This window comes from Notolepis coatsorum (genome assembly GCF_963971535.1).
Source record: "Notolepis coatsorum genome assembly, chromosome: 4".
Classification (NCBI taxonomy): domain Eukaryota; kingdom Metazoa; phylum Chordata; class Actinopteri; order Aulopiformes; family Paralepididae; genus Notolepis; species Notolepis coatsorum.
In genome coordinates, this window is record NC_140168.1 from 32,248,335 (window position 1) to 32,274,529 (window position 26,195).

At 44.9% G+C, this 26,195-nt stretch overlaps 1 protein-coding gene across 1 annotated transcript in view; it reads left to right on the top strand.

Moving 5' to 3' along the window:
* Nucleotides 1–26,195, top strand: part of LOC311227055 (growth factor receptor-bound protein 10-like) — a 119,708-nt gene that overhangs the window by 24,548 nt on the left and 68,965 nt on the right. The window contains exon 3 of the mRNA XM_084312572.1: nucleotides 7,863–7,956. Within this exon, the coding sequence (XP_084168698.1) occupies nucleotides 7,863–7,956 (94 nt within the window). The remainder of the gene's footprint in view (nucleotides 1–7,862; nucleotides 7,957–26,195) is intronic.

Sequence of the window (26,195 nt, forward strand, 5' to 3'; positions counted from 1 at the left end):
AATCATTTTAGTGTGGACATGGCATGTTGGGGGGCCGGGAGGGGGAAGGGATGGCGTCAGGTGAGACACAAGGTGAATGGGGGAGGGTTGGAACATGACTGGGGAACATGACTGGGGATCGTCAGGTGAGACACAAGGTGAATGGGGGAGGGTTGTTGGAACATGACTGGGGAACATGACTGGGGATCGTCAGGTGAGACACGAGGTGAATGGGGGAGGGTTGTTGGAACATGACTGGGGAACATGAGTGGGGATCGTCAGGTGAGACACGAGGTGAATGGGGGAGGGTTGGAACATGACTGGGGAACATGACTGGGGATCGTCAGGTGAGACACGAGGTGAATGGGGGAGGGTTGGAACATGACTGGGGAACATGACTGGGGATCATCAGGTGAGACACGAGATGAATGGGGGAGGGTTGGAACATGACTGGGGAACATGACTGGGGATCGTCAGGTGAGACGCAGTGGGGGGGGAGGGTTGGAACATGACTGGGGAACATGACTGGGGATCGTCAGGTGAGACACAGTGGGGGTGGGAGTAGGGCTGGGCGATATGGCAAAAAATCATATTGCGATAACTAGAGCTGCCGCGGTATTGATGTTTTCCTTACCGCACGGATTTGCAAAATATTTCCTACCGCCGCGGTTATTACCGCACGCACACAAAAAAAAAAAAAAAAAGTTTGAATGCATTTTTTTTTTAGTAGTAGTCTACTTTTTATAGCATATAGCCTGCCTCTAGTCTAAATGTCGATCTTTAGAGGATGACTTTGCAGCATGAATATTGTTTGGGATTCGGCAAACACGCATTAGTTATTGAAAGTGAAACACGGATTCGAAGTTTCCCCTCTGGTCGTGCGCCGTTCACTCGGTGTCGCGGGCAGGGGTGGTTACCCCCCCGACCCTTTCTTATTATTATTACTATAAAGTTACTACTTTATAATAAAGGCATTCGTTTTGTGGCATTACCATTATATAGTTATACGTTCAATAACATCAGCGTATTTACCGGACCATCTCGGTTCCTTTCTTTGCTCAGAGCGTGCTGAGTTGTCCCATTCTGCGGTCTGTTAATAAAGTTTTCAATCAGACAAGTGTATAGAACGAAGGGCTTTTATTATAACATTCGTTGCAGACAGTAAAATCATTATGTCTCGTTTAGTACTCCTGATGAGCGATGGTAGTCCACTCCGGCGGGGAGCTAAAGCTAACGTTATTAGCCGTATTGTGATGAGCTCTGATCAATGGCTGACATTCAGGATGTAAAAAACTGCAGGACGCTCCCAACGTGTGACGCGTCTCTCTTCTGACCAATCAGTGGTCTGCAATGTTTCACGTGACTTTTCTGGTACCCAATAGGGTCGCTTGGAACCTCGATAGAGGAGTAGGGTATATCTGCAGAGCCGAAAGCCCAACGAGAGGAGGGTACTTCATTATTATTATTATAAAAAACAGCGGTGATGCGGTATTCAGCCTACTCTGCGGTGGCCGTGATGTAACAGCGATACCGCGGTAATGCGGTAATCGCGGCAGCTCTAGCGATAACGATATGATAATGTTATCATATTTCTCTATAGATAATTATCGAAATTGTTTTTTTTTTGATCCACTTTTTCTCCCATTTTCTATATTTTCTCCCATCCCAATTTCGTATCATCCAATTCAACCCTCCCCTGTCACGAACGCTGTTTCTTGCCTCCCACAAGCCGGCTGCAGTGAGGACTAAGTCATACATAGCACAAGTCCCCTCCGGTACTTGAGGTAACAGCAGTCGCATCTTTTCACCTGCGCAGCTCGACCTCTCAGTGTCGAGGAGTAACGCGTGGGAGGCTCACGCTGCCCCCGACACTTCCTGATTTTACTGCGCAGGCGCACCAACCGACTTGTAGGAGTCGCTTGTTCACAACGTTCGATCCCCACCCTTCAGTTTTTCCCTCCCCGTAATACGGCCAATGTGTATTACTGCGGACGACCAGCCAAACTGAAAAACAATGTGGAGAGCTGGATTCGAACACGCGAATCCTAGCGTCTCCACACTGGTGGCGAGTGCCTTAGACCACTACACCACCTAGCCGCCCAATTATCGAAATTGTTATAAGTATTAATTTTTGTTTTTTTAGTTTTTTTTATAAACAACAGATGTATGTTTATTTTGCAGCAATTCTTTGTCGTTGCCGCCATCTTTAGTGTTACATCCCCTCACACTCCAGTTCTCAGGCTGCAGCTGGTTTAAAAGCGAAAGTAAACCGGCTTCTCTGCTGGCTGTGGCTCCAGGGGAGTTGAACAGTTCTGGCTCTGCTAGTTTATTTTCGATCTTTTGGCGCTTTTTTGGTGGACAAACCACTGTGCACCATGACTGGAGTCTAGCTCTGCTAGCACACATAGCCTACTGTGTACAGACGGTTTCAAACTGTATTTTAAATTAGAAAGCAAACAAAATAAATGGACAAGAGAAAAATAAATCTCAATTTGGTCAGTATTGTCATTTGGACAAGCAAAGCCATTACTTTAAGTTGCAGGCAAGAAAGACAAGTCTGTCCACTGTCTCTGGTTTTAAAACTGCCCTGTTGCAGGTCACAAAAAAAAAATATATATTTAAAAAAAAAAGAAAACGATTTTTCGATATTTTTTTAATTTCGATATTCGATATCGATTATTAAAATATATCGCGATATTTATCGTTATATCGCCCAGCCCTAGGTGGGAGGTGGGATTATTATCCCACAGTGCGCAGCGGCTCCGCGGTTTGCTGCGGTGGTCCAGAGCCCCGCCTGCTTGGCTCTGGAGAGTGAGCGAGCGCTGGCCCCCAGCCGTAGGTGAAATATGGCGTCACAACAGGCCCAGTTCCATGGTCCAACTGCTGCAGAAAGGCCCCTTTGTTTCTTAACCCAGCTTTTCTCTCTCTCTCTCTCTCTCTCTCTCTCTCTCTCTCTCTCTCTCTCTCTCTCTCTCTCTCTCTCTCTCTCTCTCTCCGATCAGCCAGTACCTAAAGAATTAGGCTGGAGAGAGAGAGAGAGAGCATCATGGGTACCTATAAATAGAATGAAAAACAAATAACAAAAACAAGCTGAGAGACACACACACACACACCTCTCTCAGCCTTGTTGTCTACCGTGGGGTTGTCTGTGTGACGTCTTACTGGGGGTAATGGGCTTGTAGTGACGTGTACTACTGTAGCCGCCTTGTTCCCGTCTTAGCGGAGGGACAGTATAAGACTGCGGCCCCAGGACCCGCTGTGGCCCCTATGGTCAGACGTCATCAATACCATGCTTTCACTGCCAGTACCGTCTCCCGTCCGGGAACTAAACTGTAAGTATCGACTCGTACCGGAGTGACTATCATCGGATGCGTTTTTACTTTCAGTGAAGAATGTAGACGTCAGAACCGGGGCCCCGGTTTGCCCCGAAATAACATATTGCAAGGTTTTTCTTCGTTTCGATGGTCTTTGGTTTTGCAATACAAATCACAATGTGATGAGAGAGAGAGAGAAATCTTTTGGATGTCTTTTTTCATGTAATGCAATTGTCATGGTGCTCGTCAAAATGGTATTTTCTCATCCAATTCCTATCGCAGCTGTGTCATAATACTGCTGCAACGGGCAATTCTTGGAATACCGGAATAAGCGCTAATATTTATGTACATCGTCAACAGCATTGTAAAAATTCTTGCCTTTGCATGGATCCATGACGGTATACCTAGGCTCCCAGCACTAATAAACCATTGGACAAAAAATAAAAGGGCTATAATCCATTTCTCTGTGTGTGGAGGAAAACAACAACAAATGTAACAGTAAAGTGCAAGTAATATACAATATACAGGTGATTAAACTGGATATAAAATATATGAGTACTACTGAATAATAGTGCTAATCAAGCAGTATGTACAGTGTTATAGTATTATGTACAGTGATACAGGACGTATAAAGACACTATGGTAGTAACTAAGACATACTGGCCAGCGGTATAACTAGTAGGAGTAGGTAAGGGATATGTACAGATATAGACATGGTATACAGATATGTAAAAAGGGTTATATTGGTATCTGTCTATTCAACCACAATAATAATAATAATAAATAAATAACAATAATCAAAAATCTTCCAACCCATCAACCAGTTTGACTATTTGTATATACACTCAAAACTGTGAGCATCTGAACATGACACTGTTCATATATTTTGCACAATTGCACAGCCCTGCTACATATTCTATTCCACTGTATTGTTTGTATTTAATAATAATAATGGATTGGATTTATATAGCGCTCTTCTCTGACTGACTGTTGCTCTGATTTAGTGTATACTCTACTACTTCCTGCACAATTGTACAGCCCTGTCCTATATTCTATTGTACCTTTTAATTTAGTTTATATATTCTATTTTATTCTACCTTAATTGTCTGTTAATGTTGCACCAAAATTACCAAAACAAATACCTTGTATGTGCAAACTTACCTGGCAATAAAGACCTTTCTGATTTGAGAGAGGGAGACAGGGAAAGAGTTTCAGGAAGAGTTGGTGAAAAATAACTAGATTACAGCGTTGCGGCTTGTGTTATATAAAGCTGTCCAATTGACATGACACAGCATGGCGCGCGCACACATATGCACGCACACACATGCACACGTGCACACACACATGCACACGCGCACATGCACAGTTGCGCACGCGCACATGCACAGTTGCACACATGCACACACGCACACTGTGGTGTCTTTCTGGGCAGTGACTGTAGCTTCAGAGTGTAGATAAGGAGCAAATGAGAACTCTTTTCTGCATACTTACATAACTCTATACATAACGTTGGGCATGTCTGAGTCTGGGCAGTGTTCCAGGGCTGTCTCGGAGCAGGAGGTGTGTGTGTGTGTGTATGCGCGCGCATGTGTGTGTGTGTTGGTGCAGGAACTCTGGATCTGAGCCACAGATGTCTCATAGGGAGCAGCCAGCTACAGCCCAGAGCTGCGCTCTCCCTTTCTCCCAGTGTGTGTGTGTGTGTGTGTGTGTGTGTGTGTGTGTGTGTGTGTGTGTGTGTGTGTGTGTGTGTGTGTGTGTGTGTGTGTGTGTGTGTGTGTGTGTGTGTGTGTGTGTGTGTGTGTGTGTGTGTGTGTGTGTGTGTGTGTGTGTGTGTGTGTGTGTGTGTGTGTGTGTGTGTGTGTGTGTGTGTGTGTGTGTGTGTGTGTGTGTGTGTGTGTGTGTGTGTGTGTGTGTGTGCTGCAAGGCACTCAGAAACCACAGTCCTGAGACTAGAGGCTCAAACGACGCTCGATTTCGAGGCCGTAGAATAATAGACGCGAGTGTGACCCAAACTCCGGTAACCGTTGCATGCTAGTTCAGTTAACGACCAGAGTAAAGTAAACACAGCGAGTCTAGATCCCCCCCCACCCTATTGGTCACTCTTTGTAAATGTTCTTGGGGAGGTCAGAGGTCAGCGGCTGTAGGCACCGGTCGCCACGGAGACGGGTGCTGCTCGGTCTCGCGCTTGTGCTTTCGAGGAAGCAAAGCCTTTGATGCCCAGAGAGAAAGTGTGCTGAGATGCCTGGATATAGACTGGGCCCAGGGCTATATTTAGACCCAGAGAAGTCTGCATGTACAAGTCTGCTACTGTTGGGTTATTATGAGAAGTTTATTTAAAGGTTTTTATGGCTAATGTAGCTATAAAAGTGCACAATCCTTTATTTTTTCTACTGCTATAGCTTCTCATGCTAGCACACAAGCAGGGCTGATGGGGCAGTCTTCTCTGTTGGGCCTACAGTCTCTGCAGCCAGGCCGCCTTCTTCCCTGGAAAGCTCTGGCTGCTTCTAGGAGCTATAAATCTTTCTCTAGGCATTTATGGATGTTTTCGGAGCGCCGGGGGGAAGGTGTGTGTGTGTGTGTGTGTGTGTGTGTGTGTGTGTGCGTGCATGCACAATGGGACCTCTGGCAGCAAGGAGTTCCTAGAAGCTGTGCTTCCCGCGTTCTTCCTTTTCCAGGAAAAATCGGGATTGAAAATTTGTGGAGCTTTTTCTTTTTTCGATCTCACTCTCTTTCCTTCAGCGCTCCTGCCCCGAGGCTGCTTCAAATTAGTGAATGTGTGAGGAACTAGGCTTAGCTTGTGTGTGCGTGTCTGTGTGCGATGCGCGTGTGTTTGTCTGCTTGCGTGCATCCGTGTTTCCTACGAACGTGAGATTGCGTATGTCTACGTGTATGCAAGTATGTGTGCATGTTTGTGCATGTTGTAAAAATTATGGATCTGTTTATTTTAAATCACTTATCTGTTACACGGCCCCCATATGTCACTTTGCACGTGTGTGGTTGTGTGTTTCTCAGAAGTCAAAGGGTCACAAAGTAATGGTGTCGCAGGGTTAGAATGTCTTGAACTTCAGGGTTGACGTTCGTTCCTCAACAGCAAAGACAAAGCGCTGTTTGTTTGTAGCCCTTGGTACCAGGGATGCACCAATCCAACTTGTTCAGTCCAGATACCGACACAGATACCTCGGCTTTGGGTATCTCTGCTGATACACCGTACCGATCCAATCCATTATTTTCAATGAACAGTACAAACTTGGTCATTTTGAGGTCATTGGACAACGATTATTGAGATATAATGCATGTTTTCTCAATACAATACATATCTCCATTAGAAAGAGTTCATGTGTCAAAAATGCAGCCTCACAGCTAGAAGGTCCTGGGTTCGATTCCCGCTTGGAGACCAGGTTGCTAGGTACCCAGGTGGCGGCATCTCCCGGGCCTTTCTGTGTGGAGTTTGCATGTTCTCCCCTCTCCCCCTGCTCGCAAGGGTTTCCCCTCCAGAAAAATAGATAAACCCAATGGAAAAACATGCAGAACAGATCGCTAACGCTGTCGCATCCCTCACGGAGACGGACAGGAGCACTTGGATTGGTCCCGGGGCACGGCCCACGCCGCATGCCCTTCTTGCGGGTGAAGGACGATGGGATGGGTCAGAGAGTGCAGAGAGACATTTCATCAGCGACTCAATGCGTGTGTGTGTGTTCCTGTAGAGCCATATGAAATACGTTTTATTTTTTTCCAAATTCCATTTTATTTTTTTCCAAATTCCGTTTTTTCCGTTTTAATATTTCAGAATTCTGTATTTTGCTTTGTACGCTCATTTTACCATCAGAAATAGTGTCTAATAAGTGGGAATGAATAAATGTCCACAATTTAATAAGATATAACAGTCCATTTAATAGGGCTGTCTTAAATACTTCGAAGCTTCATTAATTTATTTCATTCGAATATGAAAATAAAATTCGATTAAAAAAAATAAAAATAAAAAGGTATATATATTTTTGCAAAATCAACTCTGCCTCTCTTTGTTAACTACAACAAGCAATGCCGTTTGTTATTTAAGATGAGGTCGGACTCGGCACTGACAGATTTGTGTTCATTGTGCTGCTTTTATGAAGCCTCAAATGACTGCTTACAATATTTCATGAAAGCAAAGTGTTTTGTTTGTCTAAGATTTAAAAAGGTTTAAACTTTACAGCACTGACAAAGTTGAACAAAGTGCTGTACAGGTCCCACAACATTAAAAAAAAAAAAAAAAAAAAAAAAAAAAAGTTTTAATTAATTTCTTTTTTTATAGTTGATTCCATTTTTATTGCTCAATTCCGCGATTCCGTCCGCGATTCCGTGATCGCGGATTCCATATGGCTCTATGTTCCTGTGTGTTGCCCATCTTGCATGTGTGTGTTAATCTGCATGACAAATAAAGACTTCTAACTAATCAACTAGACTAAATAACCTAGTGTATAGATACGGTATTTAAGGAACGGTCAATATTCATCCTCAGTAAAACATGAATGATCTGTCATCACCATGTCCACTTACCTTGTTTGTTTGTTTGTTTCTCTCTTTCCACAGGAAACCGTGGAGAGGACTTCCTCTCACAGACCAGACCAGCTGATTGTTCCAGGGTTTCAGCGTCCGGCCAATCGCAACTCTCCCCATCACCATGGTAACCCTCCTCTCCTCTGCTCTCCTCTCTCCAGCCCAGGTTCCTAAGTCCAGCTGTCTCAGAATTCCAGATTCTATTCCACACCTGATGTAAATAGACAGGAATTTACTGCCTGAAATAAAACCATCGATCCACATCATCTTTATGTGCTGAAAGCTGCACAACTTATATTAGGCGTGCACATACACACTTACACACACACACACACACTTACACACAGACACACACACATATATATACACACACACACACACACATTCACTTTCACTTACTCACTCACTGACTCACTCATGCACACACACACACACACACACTCGTATACACTCGCTTTCTCTCTGCCCATTACTCACTCACACGCGCACATACAAACCCTCTTTACGACTCTGGCTGGCTGTTGCAGACCTGTGGTGCATGTGGAATCTTCCATAGGGTCTGACGGCATACCATAACGTGTCTGCTGACACACTCTCACCTCTTTCTAGAACCCCCTCCCTCTCTTCGCTTGCCAGATGGATGACTTATAGCGTTTTTTTGCAGTTTTACAGTTTTCTGCCTGGCTCAGCGCTCTACCCCCCTCCAGCCTGCACGCAAAGGAGTTAAATATTCCCAGAAAGCCGTCCCGCCATCACGGGAGAACCCCGGGAATCCTGCTGGAATCCTTCCGGGACCCTAGGAGGGTCGTAAAAGGGTGTTGCCATCACTCACGCTCAGGGGAGGAAATTAGGCCACTTTACTGGCCAAATGCTAGTATTTTTTACGTTTGGCTGGTAAAAAAAATCAGATACCCGCCAGTTGGCTGGTAAGCCAAAAAGTTAGTTTCCTCCCCTGCTGGCGAGTATACAAAAAAATAAAACATTCTGCAATCACTGCACTGGCAAACGGTGCGCGTCTTCTGAGTGTTCGCTTTAGTTGACAGTGCCACGAGAGCACTGCACAAGACTACCCGCGGACATATAATGTTTAATAAACGTTTGCGCAGTACTGGCCAACCCGCGGACATATAATAATAAAAGTCCTGCGGTACTAGGCTAGCCATCAGGAGCACTCGCAAACAGATAACGTTAAACACAGCAGAAGATGGAAAACAGACAGACTGACCAACGGGGAACTGCATCCAACCCTAGTACAACCCTCGAGTATAAGTTACTAAGGACACATTTAAATCACAGAGGTGTAATGTTAGTCTATTGGAACTGTATACAGTGGTTAGCTTCTAGTTAGCGTTTTAGCTATAGCTGCTTGCTAGCTAACGTTAGCCCCGTGTGCTCAAAGCAGCCAGCTAGGTGTATCTGTTATGACTATAATGTTTCCAAAAAAGCACCGGACTACGACGTAAGGTTAGACATTTTATTTCATGCTCAAAAGCCCCTGGCTTGCACATCGCAGTCACGAAAGGGGCTAGCTCAACCAGTGCACTGTGCACAACAGCACACCAACCCAACTGACGTTACCACAACACTTGACGGTACTTCACAGCACTGTCGTAAGACCACCGTGCTGTCTTAAAGGCACAGTGTGCCTACCCAGATGCATACACAACATTGACGCGGCTTGACATACAAAGAAGTAATTATCACAATTAGCGATTTTTTTTGTCTGGTAAAAAATCTGTTTGGCTGGTAAAAAAAATCAGATACTCGCCAGTTGGCTGGTAAGCCAAAAAGTTAGTTTCCTCCCCTGCTCACGCTCCTCTTAACACTTTCAGTGCCACGGACGACATAACTCGTTTGATTAGGCCCCCCACTGAGTGCCCACGACGACAAATATCGCTTTATTTGTTTATTAGCGATCTGATTTCATATTTCATCAACCGAGTCTCCCGTTGGTACAGCAGCTCCTCCAGCAGCATGGAAAAAGCGCCCCCTATCGTCTATCCCTGTGTAACTGCAGGTCAGTCGCTTAGACATGGAAGTCATCGCGGGACGGGAATCAGCCTGTAATATATATTCACAGTAGCCAATACTCAATCAATAAGCGTGATCGATATTTGGAATGGCGATCAGGAATTGGAATGATCTTTTTGGAGAACATCTGATCTGAGGTAAGGAATGTATTTTACCAGTCTTGGGATAATCAGAGTTGTATTCGCTGAGATCTCAGCGTTTGCCCTATGTGTGTGTGTGTGTGCGCGATCGCTGATGAGGAAATCAGAGAATCGATTTTTCAGCTCGCGTCTCTAGCGTGCATACGTACACATATACTATCGATAATCTAGCGTTTATTTGAAAACGATTCATAAATAGGCTGAAAAATGACAACGTTTTTGTGTATTCTAGAATATTCCAGTAAACGTCTTTTATCATGGAATCTTTATATTTTCCTTGAAAACGAGGGCTTTTCAAAATGCTATAAAACGAAAATGAACCGATAAAAAACAATCCGCTTCGACAATGTTGACTGGAAAACGAGTCATTGATAAGCGACGGGCAGATTAGACACATAATTTAAAACATAGATTAGGCGTTTTTAACGCTAACATTGAAATGGATGGTGGGCATTCAACCGGTAAATCAAGGTTAAGCAAGGGCTCTGAAAGTGTTAACAGGGGGTTATAGAAAACAGGGGGTTCACCTCGGAGCGAATTGACCTATCTCAGGCTCCGCCCTCTTTTCTCCGTCCTATAGTCGCAACCGCTGCGATTGGAGGATCAGGAAAAGAGGGAGGGGTTTGAGATGGGTCAATAGGACGAGCGGGCGGCCTCTAGCTGTAGGTCAGCCACGGCCGAGAGGAAAGGTGTGGTTAAGTAGGGCATAGGTCTCTAGGGCCCTCATTCATCAACGTGTCTTACGCACAGATATGTGCTTAAGCTGTGCGTACGACCATTTCTAAGCAAAGAGTGGGATTCATCAATTTCAACTTGAACTTGACTTCGTGCTTATGTGTACGCACAGCTCTGAGCATGCTTAGCTGACGCCCAGTGGTAGAATATCGTTACTACGGCATAAGCGCTCCTCAGTACATGCATTCGTTTCAACGCGGAAATAAAGACACTGGCGCGTGTTCTGTATGACCCCCGTAATTCATTATAGTTCATTGTGAAATAGCGATATTAGTGTAATTATTGTCAAACCCTAAATAGCATGTGGAATAGGTCTTTCTCTCCGAATGAATGCAGGTTTATATATATAGCGTTATGGGGTGCACTGACTGCGCTCGCAGGAACTGTTTTCAGAGATAGCATCAGATAGGGATGAATGAATGAATGAGGGGCAGTCTAATTGCAGAGAGAACATAATATTAACTAGAGTCCACTACCCGAGACACATCCTTCATTTGTACCACAATTTGGGACCCAAATTGGAGCTATGAGCTTAAAAGCTTTTCCGTGCTTATTTGAGAAGGTCCAGCTGCAGAGCCGGAGAGACAGACAGCAGAGAGACAGACAGACAGACAGATAGACACTGTTCCACAGTGTGTGTGTGTGACCACTAGTCTCCTATAGTAGAGACCCCCCCCCCTCTGGACCACCTCCCAGTAGAGACCCCCCCCCCCCCTCTGGACCACCTCCTAGTAGAGACAAGTTTTCTGAAATGTATGTTTATATATGCAAACGAGGCACTTCTCCATTAAATATGTGGACATTTATGGATGCAATAAGGCAAAATGAAGTAAAATGAACAACTAAATGTGTGTTATTGACGTTTTATTGTCACTAGTTTCATAGAAGACATGTTTAGGAAGCAAAATATAACAAAATCTCAAAATCAACAAAAAAAGTATATTTGCCTATTCACCTGCAGTGTCTCGCCTTAATCCTCATCTTCGTCTTCTTCCTAGAGAAGTCTCTACTAGGAGGTGGTCCAGAGGGGGGGGGGGCTGAGTCTCTACTATTAGACTAGTAGTCACACACGCACGCACGCACACACACACACACACACACACACACTGTGGAACAGTGTCTGTCTGTCTCTCTGCTGTCTGTCTCTCTGCTGTCTCTCTCAAAATAGTATAAGTGCTATCTTGGCCCTGAGAGTTGCTCTCCGGCTCTGCAGCTGGACCCTTCTGAAATCAGCACGAAAAAAGCTATAAGCTTATAAAACGATTTAATATGCTAAACTTCGTTTTAAATTCCTTAATTCACTTTTGTTTATTTCATAAAGATTTTCCCGACATAATGCTACCTGCCCCGACCAGATCCGTGACTCTGTTGCGATACAGATGAATTATCTACTCAGAAAGCTTATAAAACGATTTAATATGCTAAACTTTGTTTTTAAATTCTTTAATTCACTTTTGTTTATTTCATAAGGATTTTCCCGACATAATGCTACCTGCCCCGACCAAATCCGTGACTCTGTTGCGATACAGATGAATTCTCTCTAATTCTCTCTAAGTCTCTAAGAGGACGCGACCCTGGTCAGACGCCTCTGGTTTTAGCTCCGCAACGATGTACTCACTTTTAGCTATTATGTTTGTTTTTGCTACTTTTTTATTTAAAGCAACACTGGCGGGTACGTCATACGACCGTCAGACACTTATGGACCTGAACCCCGGGCTCAAAGAGGAGTTTGGAGACACTTTTGACCTAGAATGGCCAGCAGAAATCAGACGGGAGAATGGCGGCAAAGAAAAGAACAAAGGCGACGGCAGGAGAAGACACAGAGGGAGACGAGGAGGTATCAGATTGAGACTAAAAAGAGCTGCTTACCGCCCAGCAATTCCATCCATCTTTCTGGCGAATGCCCGTTCGTTGGAGGGTAGGATGGATGATCTGAGAGCGAGGGTCCGGTTCCAACGGGAGATGAGAGACATCAACATTATATGTCTCACAGAGACATGGCTCACGTCGACGACCCCAGACAAAAGCGTCTCTCCCTCGGATGCCTTCACAGTCTTACGTGCAGATCGCAACGCTGGCTCAGGAAAGACCATCGGCGGCGGAGTCTGCCTCATCACGAACAATTCCTGGGTTAATCCCGAGGGGGTGCAGGTCCTCTCAAACTCGTGTTCGCCGGACTTGGAACATCTTTCTATCCTATGTCGTCCGTTTCACCTCCCGAGGGAGTTCACAGCAGTCGTCATGACTGCCGTGTATATTCCCCCACACGCGAATACGGGAAAAGCGCTGGGCGAATTACACGATCATCTCAACAGACACCAGATCAAACACCCAGACGCAGCGATGGTAGTGGCCGGCGATTTCAACCAGGCCAACCTGAAGAAAGTGATGCCGTCCTTTTTCCAACACATCGCTTGCTCCACCAGAGGGAAGAACACACTCGACCACTGCTATTCCCCGTTCAAAGCGGGTTACAAGGCAGTAGCCGCTCCGCCATTAACGGGGTCCACAAGCTCGAGCGATCATGACTCCATCTTGCTATTTCCGGCATATCAACAGAGATCACGTGACGCCGTCGTGTCACGTGAGACTAAGAAGTGGACCGACGAATCAGAGGCCACGCTCAAGGACGTGCTTGCAGACACGGATTGGGATATGTTTATAGGAAGCGCCAGTGACGTCAGTGAACTAGCAGACATAGTGGTGTGCTACATAACAACAATAGCTGATGGTATTGTCCTCAGGAAAACGGTGCGGATTTTCCCAAACCAGAAACCGTGGGTGGATAGCACTATTAGAGCAGCTCTGAACTCTCGTACCACCGCCTACAACCTGGGTAGAGAGTCAGGAAACATGGAGGAGTATAAGGCTTCAGTCTATACTCTACGCAAAGCAGTCAAACTTGCTAAGAGGACATATGCTGACAAACTGGAGACACAAATGGCACAAAACGACACAAGAGGATTATGGCAGGGACTGAAGTCAATAACTGACTATAAAGTCAGCGCCCCGTCAATGGGGAGCGACGACGCCTCCCTCGCGGACAAGCTCAACACCTTCTACGCTCGGTTTGGTGTAGACAGTGGCGCTGCTGGCTCTCCGGCTAGTGACGTCACTGGCGCGCCGGCTGTTGTGGAGGGGGGGGGGCAACCGCGAGGGGGGGGGGACGCTCTCTCGTTGTCGGAACACAGTGTGAGAAGAGCATTTATGCAGGTGAACACCAGGAAGGCTGCTGGCCCAGATGGCATAACAGGACGTATACTCAAGACCTGTGCCAACCAGCTGGCCCCTGTGTTCACCGCCATATTTAATCAATCACTGGCGGAGTCAGTGGTCCCTGCCTGCTTCAAGAGGTCTACCATCATCCCTGTGCCGAAGAAACCCTCCCCAGCATGTCCAAATGACTACAGACCGGTGGCACTCACCTCTGTGGTCATGAAATGTTTCGAGAGGCTGGTCAAGGACCACATTTGTGCCTCCCTCCCCAGTGATATGGACCCTATGCAATTTGCATACAGGACAAACAGGTCCACCGACGACGCGGTCTCCCAGGTACTGCACAGCACCCTCTCGCACCTTGACCGTCAGAAGGGGGGCTATGTGAGACTGTTGTTCATTGACTACAGCTCAGCGTTCAACACCATAGTCCCCACCAGACTGGTGGACAAGCTGATCGAGCTAGGTCTGAGCTCCGCCCTGAGCGCCTGGGTACTGGACTTTCTGAGCGAAAGACCCCAGGCGGTCAGGGTGGGGGGTCAGACCTCCAACACCATCACCCTGAGCATCGGGTCCCCCCAGGGCTGTGTTCTGAGCCCCCTGCTGTACTCACTCTACACACACGACTGTGTAGCCAAGTTCAGCTCCAACTCCATAGTGAAGTTCGCAGATGACACGGTGGTGGTGGGGCTGATCTCGGACAACGACGAGAAGGCCTACCGGGAGGAGGTGGAGGTACTGGAACGCTGGTGCCAGGACAACAGCCTGCTCCTGAACATTGGCAAAACCAAGGAACTGATCGTGGATTATAGGAGAGGACAGCAGGGGACACACACACCACTGATGATAAACGGGGCTACCGTGGACAGGGTGAGCAGCTTCAAGTACCTGGGGGTCCACATCTCAGAGGACCTGACATGGTCAACACACATAGGCACAGTAGTAAAGAAGGCGAAACAGCGTCTCTACCACCTGAGACAGTTAAGGAAGTTCAGAGTATCGGGGAAGATACTCCAGTCCTTCTACTCAGGAGCTGTAGAGAGCATCCTGACCGGAAACATCACTGCCTGGTATGGAAACAGCACGGCACAGGACAAGAAGGCCCTACAGAAAGTGGTGCGCTCAGCCGAGCGTACCACGGGTATTGCACTACCCCCCCTGCAGGTTCTATACAACAAGAGGTGCAAATCCAGAGCCTGCAGGATAATGAAAGACCCTCACCACCCCAATAACAGCCTGTTTCAGCTGCTGAGGTCAGGCAGACGCCTGCAAATCCTAGCTACTAGGACAGAGCGGCTTAGGCTCAGCTTCTTCCCCCAGGCCATCAGAGCCATGAACAATGTACATTGAGTGCTCAGAACATTGAACTGTCCACACACAAGCACACATGAACACACACACGACACGCACACTGTGCACGCTCACACACGAGCAGCCACTTAACACTTTAACATGAGCGGGCACACACTCATGTCGCACACACGCACACTTATGGCCAAAGGAAAGGACACTTTAAATTAGAATAACAGGAACAGTGTATTGCACTACCAAAGCTAACTAGCATGTCACACATGCGCTGTAAATAACTATGTACAGATACCGAGATGTCACTCCATGTTACCTGCTATCTGTTACTGCACAATGTTGTTTCTTCTTTTGATTCTATTATATGTACCACTGTATTGCACATCGTTGCGGGCAAGACCACCCGCATTTCATTGTATACCTGTATGCCGTGACAATTAAAACTCTTGACTTGACTTGACTTGAATTATCTACTCAGAATAGTATTATAAAGTGGCTATCTTTTATGCAGATCACTGCTGGTATGTGCGTGCAGAACCTTTATTTCAGCGGGGACTGTAGTATTTATTTGACGTTACTGTACAATATATGTGTATTAAAAGACGGAGCTGTCTTTTATTGTATTATAATAATTATTAATATTAAAAATAAATTAAGAAAGGCATTCTTATTCCAGCATGCATTAATGACACTAACGGGCAACGGCAAAACAGTGGTTAATGGTCTTTATTAGTGTTTGCGGTGTCCAGGCAGCAATGGTCTTTTAGGAAGTTAATAGATATAATATCCGACAGTGTACAACACCCTCGGTTTAGTCCATTCTTCCACATTTCATGGGGGTGTCCATTACCGTATATGGTTAATCGGGGCGGTTTTGGTATGCAAATACGTGAAAGTGTGCACGAGCCTCGGCGCAGGGCCAAGGTGATATTTATCATGACAGGTGTGCGTAGAACCTGCGTACGCACGTGTGGTAAATCCCGTTTTTTTTGTGCGTGCACTGATTCTAAATTCTGTGCTTACGTGTGGAAATAGAACATTTTCTACGCCACGTTGATGAATGAGGGCCTAGGTGTAGGCAGGATAAGGAGAGGTATGCCCGTTCAAATATGAAAATGTACAGCTGTACTGATGGAACATACAGTATGAATTACAAACTCACCGTGTTTGAATCACAGAAGATGATGAGATAATATAATATTTTCCTTTATTGATCCCCTTGGGGGGGGGGGGGGGGGGGGGGGGGCACAGGTAAAACATAAATATAGGCAATACAATTATATTAAAGATAAAAAGCAGTAAACAATATTAACTCTGAATATAATAAATAACGATTAGATCAGGGGTGGCACCCTTCATGTGTTTATAGGTCCCACCCACTGGCCTCTGATGTTGCTAATGTCTTTTTTATTTGGGCCTCACAGTTAACCTCTTAAGCTCGAGCAGTCCGGTACTGGACCGCAAATGACATCAGGCCATAAATCCATCTCTACAGAATGTATGAATTAATGTTGCATTTTCTTTTCAAATGTAGCCAAGAGTAAAGACCCTAACCCTGTCAAAACAGCAGTCAAAGTGTATATTTTCAGCATTACGTTTGTTTACCAATGATTGTAACTGTTTTTTTTATCCACTTTTTCTCCCATTTTCTATTTTTCTCCCATCCCAATTTTTCATATCGTCAAATTCAACCCTCCCCTGTCTTTCGAACGTTGTTTCTTGCCTCCCACAAGCCGACTGCAATGTGGACTAAGTCATACATAGCACGAGTCCCCTCTGATACTCGAGGTAACAGCCGTCGCATCTTTTCACCTGCGCGGCTCGATCTTTCAGCATCGGGGGTCTGGGCTTTGGAGGGGCCCCGCCCCCGTCGCTTCTTGATTCTACTGCGCAGGCGCACCAACCGACCTGTAGGAGTCGCTGTCCACAACGCCCGATCCCCACCCTTCAGTTTCCCTCCCCGTAATACGGCCAATGTGTATTACTGTGGACGACCAACTAAACTGAAGGCAATGTGGAGAGCGGGGCTCGAACAGGAGGCATCCTGTTCGAGCCCAGTCTCCAGCATTCGTTGCGAGCGCCTTGTCCACTGCGCCACGTAGCCTCCCCCAATGATTGTAACTGTTATTAGTGAAATATATGATTATAGAAATCTCATGGCATTGAGTCGGAAACCGGCGCATATTGACGGGAGGAAGTGGCTCAGCCAAAAGTGAGTGTAGTCTTTTGAAGGAAGAGACCCAGGGCTTTTGATGGACTTTTGAATTTCGAAAAACTACCCTACCCAGCTCACGCCAGCCCCTGTCAATCATCTGACTTCTGGATACACTTTTTTATTTCTCTTATTTTTTGGGATTATCTCCCACAAACCTGAACGTTATTGCCATAATACAGAACAGTTCGTTTCTCTACCTTTCTGTGAACGTCTAGCAAAAAACGGCGTTGCAATCTGATAAAAAAACTTTATTAAATTTACATTATAAAAAAGTAACTGTACTTGTGAATCATGCCTGGTGATACTAAATCCAGATTGAATTCTGCCATTGGAAAGGGGAGATTTGGCCCGATCCATAGATGTTCAACTTGGCCATAATAAGGTAATTTATAGGCCTGATATTCTATAATCATATTTCAAATTGCATGTGTCCGGATGGCAGAATTCAGTACTGTATCTACAAAACCTTCTGTTTAATCATCTTCCCTTTATTCATTTGCTTAGATTTTTCAGGTAAATTTTAGCATGGTGTTATTCACAGTCAAAGATTAAATATATATATAATTGAATTGATATTCTCCTTTTGTTCATTACAATTTACTCAAGCCTAGTAACATACACAATAGGGATGTCCCGATCCGATCACGTGATCGGGATCAGGGGCCGATCACATGATTTTCAGAAGATCGGGATTGAAAAAAAAAGAATCGGGAGTAAACATTTTTATTGATTTAAAAAAAAAATTTATTCAACAAACATGACCATGTTCACGTCTTAAAATCATACTGAGGCCTTACTTTTAAATTACATATCATCATTAATTTATTTATTGTCACACAGAGCAGAAGAATTTGCCAAAACAAACGCATTTCCTTTGATTTACACCGTCGCACGACAGTGACGTATGCCGAAAATAGCAGACCTACAAGCTCACAACGCGTTGCTCCCGCAACACCGGCAGGTTATGTCCACCTGATGACTCGGAACAGCTAGACAAAATGTCAGAAGTTTGGAAGCATTTTAAAATTGAAACCGAAGCCAGTCCAATAGCCAGTTGCAATGTTTGCAAGGCGGACGTTCCGCATGGAGGAAAGAACAGAGCTGCGTTCAACACGACCAATCTAATATGCCACCTGAGAAACAGCCACGTTATGTGACTAGAGCGAGCAAAGGAATGGGGGAGGCGGCTGGTGCTTTGCCAAACAGCTGTATTGATTGCAATGCCTCGCTTGAATGAAGTTAATGTTCACCTGGATAATGTCAACATTCGCTTTGTGAGGATTATCGTCAGCGTTTCAGACCAAAATGGAGCAAATCATTACGTAAGTGGGGCGCCCAAGTGGCGACTGTATATTTAGACATTCTTAGTTCGGGTTACCTGCCCTTCTCTTGTCTACCCCCCCCCCCCCCCGTCTCTCTCTGATGACCTCATGCATTGGCTCTTACGTTTTTCAACTTAAACAACCTTAAATTTAAACGACCCCCACATGAGTAAGTTCAGTCTCATCCCTGGTGGCGGCCCAGCTCATTAAAACTGGACTAGCGCTGTTATCATGTGGGAACCAGCAGAAAGAAACATAATGTCATGTATGTGGCGGGTTGGTAGTCACATGACCTGCAACAATGACCTCTTGACCTCAAGAGGTCTGAATGAAAATGGGTTCTATGGTAAATGGCTGCATTTATATTATCCAAACCAATTTGTTCCTCACATTTTACCCATTCACTCACACATTCACACGCCGAGGGCGGAGGCAACCATGCAAGGTGCCAACCTGCTCATCGGGAGCAGTTAGGGGTTAAGTGTCTTGCTCAAGGACACTTTGACACGCTGCCCAGGAGGAGTGGGAATCGAACTGGGAACCTCCGGATTACCAGACGACTGCTCTACCATGAGTCTCTGTTACAGACACGCCCACATACGATGTATATGATGCCAGTTAGGGTACCCATGTATACCTGTGTATACTATACTGTATACTTTACTTACTCATTCAGATTCTAAGTGTTTATTGCCCATATTTATTACAAGGTATAATATAACTGATGGGGCACACAGACCCTCATCTGCACCTTTGATTACACTGCTTACTTGAGCATATTTTTATATTCAGAGTTAATTATATTGTTTACACTGCTTATTTTTATCTTGACTATAATTGTATTGCCTATATTTATGTCTTCTACTATTACCCTGCCCATACCTGTACCTCCCCTTCCCCATGCTGATATGACACATTTCCCAAAGGGGATCAATATATCATGGGATTAGCACTTATCTTTGTATCTTATCTTTTGCATGCTTTTCAAATGTGTTCTTTTCTAAAATGGTGCGGATGGTTTCTGCACACTGGGGTCCCTAAACAGTCTTGGAATTGCATATGTTGGCTATGACTGGAAAGCTGAGACTCTTGTGGATTCAATGAACGCAATTGGATTCATGTGTGATGATGTTAGTCGTCATTAGAGTTGTTCCGATACCGATACCAGTATCGGAAATGCCGCCGATACTGCCTAAAATGCTGGTATCGGTATCGGCGAGTACCCTCTAATGTTGCGCTCCGATACCATGACGTAATTTATCAACAACACTGCGGACGTTGGGCTCTGTAGATACTTTATATACTCATACTTCGCTGGGTGAGCATTATAAAACAAACGTGTGCTTAATCGACCGTGAATTAAAGTGTCAATTGCCATTAACAGCAGAGCAGATACTTTCTTAAAATGCCATTGTCCCGACAGCGCTGTTGACGGGGAGCTCTGATGAGTTCGCTTGGTGGCTGGTGTTATTAGCATTGAACAGCTAACCGAAAGCTAGCTTTGACGTTACCTTGGCTAAAGTTGGGGCTATTCACATAATCCAGCAATAATGGCTGCAGATCTGCAAGCAAAGTACAGCAAATTGGCAAAGGAGTATTCCAAGTTAAATCACAATGTCACCGGCAGTAACGTTACAGTCTTTCCATATAGCGGTAGCTCATGCTAGCTAACATAGCTCACGGTAACGTTGTCATTGCACAATTGCACGTCGCGTACATAATTAATGACATGTTGCGGACAGCCATATCGGCGACAATGTTTAGCTTTTAGTGCCAAATGATAAGAGTCTGAGGCGGAGTCTCAAAAGAGAATGTTGAATATTTATTGTGCAAAAATCACAACAACAGAGCCTCTGGTACTAAACGGAGCCTTCTTGTGGAAGCAAGTGCAGCAACGAATAATGTCCGTGTGGAACTAATGTGCCAACAACCTTTCCGTGGGTGAACTCATTGAGATAGTTTTCAATTACTGATACTAATACTAATCTATACAATCACCTGTTGTTGAATAAATACCATTACTTTATAGTTATTACTAAAAAACAGTATATATAAAACAGTAGCTGTATTAAAAAAAAAAACTTTTATAATTTATATAATATTTTTTAAATTTTTTAATGTATGCACTGGTATCGGGCACTGGTATCGGATAAGTATCGGTATCGGCCGATACCCAAAGCTTAGGTATCGGAATCGGATCGGAAAGGAAAAAATGGTATCGGAACATCTCTAGTCGTCATAGTAGCCATTTTGTTGTAGTGAGACTATTTTATTTTTAAACATGACCTCACTGTATAAAATGACCTGATATTGTGACCTTGAGGGTAATCACAGCCTCATGAAACTCTACAACCACAAACTAGAGACCTTGGCATTCAGGGAATGTATGGCTTTCCTAGTCATATTGACGATAAGCAATTTCCAGAACAGTGCTTGCCATTCCAATCGCCTTCCAATTGCTTTCCAATTCTTACAGAAATGTCCAAATGTCAAAAGTCCAAAAAGTTTAATACCAAATCACAGCATGCATTTCTCTATGGTGTTCCTCAAGGTCTTGGTGTATTAATGTGGTATCTTGGAGGAATCTTTGACCCTTTGAATGTTCTCAAGTGTTCTCAAGAAGGGGCCTCGCATGGACCTCATTTATCTGAATCTCCCCTCGGGGATAAATAAAGGTTTTCAATTCAATTCAATTGTCCATATCAAATCACAAGTCTATGGACCGCCAAGAGGGTCCATCCTAGCCCAGAGCCGGGGACAGCATACCTGGTTGTGCCCCCTCCCCCCCCCTGACGGCAGCATACCTGGTTGTGCCCACCCCCCCTGACCTGGTTGTGCCCCCCCCCCCCCTTGACAGCATACCTGGTTGTGCCCACCCCCTCTGTCCTGGTTGTGCCCACCCCCCCTGACCTGGTTGTGCCTACCCCCCCTGACGGCAGCATACCTGGTTGTGCCCACCCCCCCTGACTGCAGCATACCTGGTTGTGCCCCCCCCCCCTGACTGCAGCATACCTGGTTGTGCCCACCCCCGCCTGACAGCAGCATACCTGGTTGTGCCCCCCACCCCCCTGACGGCAGCATACCTGGTTGTGCCCACCCCCCCCTGACGGCAGTCCTGGTGTCAACCAAATAATTGCTGCAACAACTTATGAGACGTAATAGACCAGATGACGTATTCTCCAGTCTTTGCTGCAGCTCTAGAAAAATCAATAGACTATTAATAGATCTCTCCTTTTGCTTCGTCTGTGGTTCATGCAGCTGTGGTCCTGTGAACAAAGCCTTCTAATATACACTTCTCTCTCTGATAAGGCAGGGGACTTTGCATTTTAAGTTTAAAAACAAAAAATCTGAATCGCTAGCCAAAACTAGCTTAGCATTGCAGATCAGGTCACCCGACGTCGGGTGCAATTCTCTCCAACATCTGGTCATTCAGGGTTAGCAAATGTCAAATCCTTTGGTTTTCCCCATTAACACATTGGGCGCCAGAGCCAGACCCGAGATTTCTCGGGTTTTCATATTTTTTTCTTTTATTCGAATTTTTTATTCTATGCAGTGTCACGGACCTCTGTGTTACCATAGGAAATCATTATGAGATCCCGAGAGTGCAATACCGGCCGCATCCTGCTAGGTGGCAGTATCGCCCACCCTTTGAAACTTTATTTCACACTGTGTGTCACATCTAATTTCGTCCGGGCGGAGAATTTAGACCAAGCCAAGTAAATCGCTTCATCCGATCACTTCGAAACACGTTCAGCACATTTGAGGCATATCTTGTGCCACTTCATGTCAGGGACCCGATCGACATCAATACTGGAAATCGCGATCAGACAATTGGAATATTTGTTCAAAAGTAAGGACTATCTGACGTCAATTCCACCTTGATCCTACAATGATTCATCATCGATCCGGCCGATCAACGTATGGTATTCAAAACGAATGCCGTTACTGGCGATCAAAGCATCTAAAAACGACCCCCCCCCCCCCTTCATGCATTCATGATGAAACATAATACCTATTATATACCTTTGATTTGGAAATAGTAGCGTGTCCAGGCGAGCAACGCGAACGCTTTTAGGAAAATTCACATATCGCTCCGTAACACAGTTACCAGGAATTAGCCAGGATCACTATGAAACTATACAGTATTCACCACGGTATAACACGCGAATATTGTATTCTTGAACGAGGGATAGTTACCGTCAATTGTGTCAAATGAGCCATAGTCTTAGTAGTGTCTCCATAGCTATAATATAGAATATAGATATAGCCCGGGCGGCTACGTGGTGCAGTGGGCAAGGCGCTCACCACGAATACTGGAGGCTGGGCTCAAACAGATCATCTCCCTGTTCGAGCCCAGCGCTCCACATTGCTTTCAGTTTAGCTGGTCGTCCGCACTAATACACATTGGCAGTATTAGGGGGAGGGAAACTGATGGGTGGGGATCGGGCGTTGTGGACAGCGACTCCTACAGGTCGGTTGGTGCGCCTGCGCAGTAGAAAGATGGAAAGATGCGACTGCTGTTACCTCGAGTATCAGAGGGGACTCGTGCTATGTATGACTTAGTCCACATTGCAGCCAGCTTGTGGGAGGCATGAAACAGTGTTCAAAGACAGGGGAGGGTTGAATTGGACGATACGAAAATTGGGATGGGAGAAAAATAGAAAATGGGAGAAAAAGTGGATAAAAAAAAAAGAATATAGATATAGCCCTGCAAACACCGCAACGCACAGTGAAAATCCCTATCCTTTACAGCGGTGGCACAATGAGTACAAGGATGGCTAAAACGGCTGGCGCTGAAAGTGTTAACCCCACATCCAGTATCGAGGACAAAATAACTGGTAAACTGGAAAGGAGAAGACTATTCATGTCTGCCCTCAGTGCCCTGCCATAGGTGGAGAGAGAGTGCACCTGGGCTTGTCATAATGATAGTGGCTGCTTGAGATGTTTATTGAGCATGACAATGGTCATCATACACTTCCGTCATAATGTTATAGGGCGCCTGAACAAAACACAATGTTTATTACAGAAGTATGACTAGAAATAACTCGACACACAGTGCTGAGCTGCATCTCAAATGAATCTTCCCAGCTTTCAGATGTCATCACTTCTATGTGGCATCTACTGTTGACCTGCTATCTCCCCCTATAGACCAACCCCCCCCCCCCCCCCCCCCTCCATAAAAAATAGTGATTTGCAGTTGATGGTTATAATTTTATAATTGGTTTAGGATTGGTTCGTTTGATCAGTAGTTTATTTTGAATTGGTTTGTATGATCAGCAGTTGATCTCGAGTTAATCGGCAGTTGAGGTTATTTCCCTAGTTATTTCTCTCCATTGCTTACGATGAGAATTGATGTGATGATGTGCTCATGATAGATTCTCATCACTGATATACTGTGTTTTCTTGGTTGCTTCAAGGAAAAAATACAGCATGTCAAATCTAGCATTCTCAACTAGGGACAATACCACTTTATCATGTCCGATACAGATACCGATATCACAGCCTTGAGTATCTGCCGATACCCATCCGATACTGTTTCCCCCGCTCTTAAAAACAAAAACCTGTTTAACCTAGCCATCTATAAAACATCATGTTAAAACTGTGAAACAAATGTCCTACTTCCCTAAAGGAAGAAATACATAGCATACATCACTCAGTTATGCAATAGTGCTGCTGCTTTTAATTTAATTCAAATCTTTTAGTTAGTAAGACGACAATGGTTTCATGACTGCTTCCTGTCCTCTGTCCGCATCTAAACGGTCTGTTTTCCGGTGCAATGCGCAGAGATTTTTTACAAGCTCATATTTAGCTAATAACACTATTACAATAGGACTGCTGTTTTGATAGGGTTAGGGAAAACACAAACACATCACTTAATACGGACTGTATTGATCTATTTGTGACGTGAAATAAATCTTGTTTGATCGGGCTTAACTCTAGGCTCCGCTCTTCCACCTAATATCAAGTTAGCTTATATCAACTCCAGATGTCAGTCGGGAAACTCAAGGTGGCAACGTTTTCCAAGCATTTAGAAATTAACTCGCACACTTGTTTGTACTTATTTGGCATAGCCGTGTCGGAGATAAAATGCCGGTTTGGCAACGTGTCGTGTAGCGAAGCTCCAAATGTTCAAATGCTTTGTTACCATCTGCAGGGAGTTTCTCGCACTTCTGAATTGTTTCCAGCGATGTTAGCTGCTGCGGCAAACTTTTCCTCTTGGCACTCCTTTCCATGATGAATCTGTTTAATTAAGTTTGTGGCGTTGAAGTTTCCAGTGTTGCTGCCACCCCCTAGAAATACTTGCGTTGCAGATATTACACTCGGCTGGTTTGCCTTTTTCATGATCGCGGCACGCTGCTAACAAGATCACTCATGTTCAGCTAACGTTGTTGTACTACTGTTCACGTGACACGGTTCGCTTCATGGCATGTTACGCATCGGAAAATACCTCCCTGTTTTTCCAATATCCGATCCTGGGAATTTGGCCAGTATCGGACCGATACTGGATATCTGATCGGTGCCATCCCTATTCTCAACAATGTAGGTCTTGTACGGTCACCAACCATACGGCTAAAAAGGCGTTTTTGGTAGGATCTTTCCCTTCATACAATTCCTTAGGACTTTTTTTTGTGTCTCATTCAGAACATATTGTGGACAATAAATCTGTTGAGATTGTTTTTGTTGCAATTTGCATGTGAGGTTGACCCACATTCATTTGATAAAATGCCTGGACTATATCTTGGCGCGGACCTATAGAGATCGGTCGCCAGATTTGAAATCTATTGCTTGCTCAGTGACGTGTCGGCTGGTGTGGAGCTCTGTGATTGGGTTCATTCTGGGTCGCCGTCATCGGCCAAAACAGCCCTTTCAGATCAGGTCTTAGTTAGGGATGTCCGATATTATCGGCCTACCGATATTGGCATTAAAATCATAAAATGTAATATCGAAAATTATCTGTATCTGTTTTCAATAAAAAAAATTGCATTTATTTAACCTTTATTTACCCAGGCAAGCAAGTAAGAACAATTCTTATTTTATGTATTGTCAAAAGTATGCATAATGTTGTGTTAATTCCACAATAAGAGATATGTAATGTTAATTACCTGAAATTATTCAGTCTTTTGTGGGGGGGGGTCCCTGCATATTGGTATCGGTTGATATCGGTATCGGAAATTAAGAGTTGGACTATATCGGATATCGGTAAAAAAGCCAATATCGAACATCCCTAGTCATAATAATAATGCAGGACTTAGGAAGTCTTTATTTGGCATGCAAACGACACACGCATGCGATGGGCGGCACACACACACAGGAACACACAAATGCAATTTTCTTGTGTCGCCTAATGCGATTGAGTCTCTGCACTTGACCCATCCCGTCGTCCTTCCCCCCATGGGCAGCT